This window comes from Helianthus annuus, chromosome 4 (assembly GCF_002127325.2).
Source record: "Helianthus annuus cultivar XRQ/B chromosome 4, HanXRQr2.0-SUNRISE, whole genome shotgun sequence".
Classification (NCBI taxonomy): domain Eukaryota; kingdom Viridiplantae; phylum Streptophyta; class Magnoliopsida; order Asterales; family Asteraceae; genus Helianthus; species Helianthus annuus.
Window position 1 is genome coordinate 205,526,187 of NC_035436.2, and position 3,136 is coordinate 205,529,322.

General features: G+C 33.7%; 1 protein-coding gene across 1 annotated transcript; it reads right to left on the minus strand.

Moving 5' to 3' along the window:
* Nucleotides 1-570: 570 nt before the first annotated feature.
* LOC110938172 lies at nucleotides 571-1,538 on the minus strand. Its single transcript, XM_022180639.2, has 2 exons — nucleotides 995-1,538; nucleotides 571-812 (listed from the first exon to the last, which is right to left on the minus strand). The coding sequence occupies exons 1-2, from the start codon at nucleotides 1,499-1,501 to the stop codon at nucleotides 792-794; spliced, it is 528 nt and encodes a 175-aa protein (XP_022036331.1). The 5' UTR covers nucleotides 1,502-1,538; the 3' UTR covers nucleotides 571-791.
* Nucleotides 1,539-3,136: the final 1,598 nt, after the last annotated feature.

Here is a 3,136-nt window from a genome sequence, read left to right on the forward strand (position 1 = left end):
TACAGGGATCCACGCGTGGTCACTGTGCCACCACGGAGCGCCCCCTCCCCCTTATTATGTAAAGTCATTGTAAATGTGTACTTTTTCCTTATGCAAATGAACTAGAGTCTTTTGTTGTCCTGTTCTTTTCTTTGCATCAACAAAGATATCGTCACACAAAATAGAAAAGTCAGATGTGATTTCAAATTCACCTATTAAAGCAGTCAAATTTGATGTTTTGAAGAAATTTTATGTAATCAAAATCATTTTTTTTTTTGTGTCTTTAAAGAAATTCGTGTACTTCTTCCCAAATGTATATGTTTACTCAGTTCAAATTCAAGTAGGCAAAATTGTGTGTTTATTTATAAGAACCAAATTATCATCTTTTAAAGGTTGGCAAATTCAGATTATTTGACAATTTTCTTTAGTGTTTGTATTGTAGAGAGTGGCAGTTACCAGTGGCGGAACCAGAACTTTCAAACTGGAGGGTCGTAATAGAATATGATAATTATTTTTATAAATCAATATAAAAGAGCTTAACAAAGGTTGGTTGTTGTTTCAATCAAAAAATTTGTATAATACATCTCTAAATTATTTAAGAAACTATGCCTGTAATTTTATATTTATATATCTTTAAATAAACAAACTTAAATAACCTAAACTTCATTCATACAACACAATCGAAATCTTAAAACGAAACAGGTTAGATTCATATAGTATAACCTAAACTTTATTCATACAACACATGCACTTGAAAAAGCTATATATTTGTCCCCAACTTCAAAAGTCTCAAAACGTCCATGATCACCAACTTATTCTGCACTGATTGGAAGCTATAGAGAAGATACAGTTAGACTACGTACCATTTCAAAAAAAAAAAAAAACATAATTGAATCAACCGATTTACATGCACAGTTGTATTTTAATTAACTTTAACTTTACATTTTTCATTATATTATCATCTTTAGAATTATTAAGCTACACGAGTTTCTAACCTATAAATAAATAGTAATACCTGAGAGATGAGTTCGTTAGAGTAATCAGCAGGAAGAAGAGGACCATATGTGCAATTCTTAACCTCCGCAAAGAACGATCTATCAACCGTTGCACTTGCAGTAGCAAATTGGAAGTAGAGGTTTTGGTCAACCACTGTGACGTCGTACATATCTATCCATTCGCCCGACGGGAATTGATCCTTATGGCCTTGCATATCGAAAAGTTTACCGAAGGTGATCTTTCCGGTAAACACCGGGTTATAGTAATTGGGGTATACGAATTGTACGTAACATGGTTCCTTATAGTGGATGGTGAAGTTGAAGGTGGGTGGCAAAATGCCTATGGGGGTTAGAGTGAAAGAGTCGACGGGACCAGGTATAAGGCCGAGCGGAAATCCAAATAGTTGGAAAACTTGGTGTAAGTTTAATGAGTTTGGGTTTGGGGATGCAGCAGCTGAGGTGGTGGAAGGTCTGAGTGCTACAAGGGCAAGGAGGAGAAGGAGAGACATATGAAAAGCAGTAGCCATGGTTAAAAATATGTGTTGCTTCTTGTAAGGACTTGATAAAATGAGAGTATAGTATATATAGGCAACAAAAGCAAGCCACCCTATGATCCATTCAAAAATCAATATTTTAATAAGTATTATAAATTTATATAGCCGATTGCTTTATTATATAGCCGATGGCTTTATACATTTCAAAAATCAATATTTTAATAAGTATTATAAATTTATATAGCCCATGGCTTTATTATATAGCCGATGGCTTTATTATATAGCCCATGCCTTTATATCCTAGTGGCATTTTGGAGTTGAGATAAAACTTTGGGACCAATAGGTCCTGGGTTTAATGTAGGCATTATGCCTAGTGGAGATCGATATGATCGGGTGATTTTTTCCATATTTATTGGGTTTCCTACTGAATTGGTGTATAGGCATTATGCCTAGTGGAGATGGATATGATCGGGTGGTTCCGCTGGTGGCACGATGATACTCCAGTGGTCCGTCAGTGATCCAAATTTCCCGTTCAAAAAAAATATATTTATAATCACGTTTTTTAATCTCTAACATATGTTTTAAATAAACTACAATTATGAAAACAAGATCTGACATTCTGATATTTCCATATTATAAATTAACAACATGTATGTGCTTCATGTTGTTGTACCTCATGTTTAGGGGGTATTTCAAAAAAATTTGTAATATTTTTCACTTCTAACCCAAAATATCTTATTTTTGCAATTTAACCCCTTTGTTTTTTTTTTACTTTTAACACAAAGTTTTTCATCTTTAGCAATTTAACCCCAATACGTTTTTACTTTCAACTTTGCCCCCATAGTTTTCATCTTTCGCAAGTTTTTTGTTTTACGTTTCGTTCAAAATTTTGCAAGTTAACACGCCGCAACGTGCGTGTGGGGTTCAAAGTTTTTTCGTCTATTTTTCCCATTTGAGAAGTTCGTCGCAACGTACGGGTCCTAGATCGAGTTAGGTATTTTTCTATGTTTTACGTTTCAACCTAAATTTTTTGCATTAACATGCCGCAATGGGTGTGCATGGTTTAACGATTTTACATTTTTTTTTCATCCGGTTTTATTTTCTCCTTTTCTATTTATTTTGTTTTCATGAGTTTTTCGGCGTTGATCGCTTATAGTGGTGTGACATTGGTACAACTTTGCATGGTTTTATGTCCCCGTCACAACGCGGAGGCCTTAATACTAGTGGTATATAATTTATTGATTATTTAACAAGAAGAAATCGTTTTATATTTGGATACTTAATTTGCAAAAAAGTCAAATTAGTTAAAAAACCGTCTGATTCCTGAATTAGTTAAATAGTATTATTATTGTTCCATGTCAAATATATTACTTGGTCAGCAATGTTGGATCAAAGGATAAATGTCGTCATCTTGGAACGAGCAGGAATTAAAAATATTAAAGTGACATGCGCCAAGGTTCTTTTAATTGGCAACCATCTCCATCGTTTACTAATTTGGCTTTATAATTGAGGATTTAATTTCTTTTGATTTTGAATCTCTCTTTTTTAATCTTTGAGAATAATCTTAACCTAACTATCATATCTTAAAAACGCGTCAGAGTCGCTACCAGGCAGAAGAATCCAGTTGAGAAGTATGGCAATTTTGGTAGGATAGAAGATCGACATGTA

What these genes read in the sequence shown, in the direction of transcription:
- LOC110938172 (XM_022180639.2), bottom strand. Translation starts at nt 1,501, where the DNA reads ATGGCTACTGCTTTTCATATGTCTCTCCTTCTCCTCCTTGCCCTTGTA. An exon ending in CTAACGAACTCATCTCTCAG is followed by an intron (nt 813 to 994) that starts GTATTACTATTT and finishes TCTTCTCTATAG; the next exon opens with CTTCCAATCAGTGCAGAATA.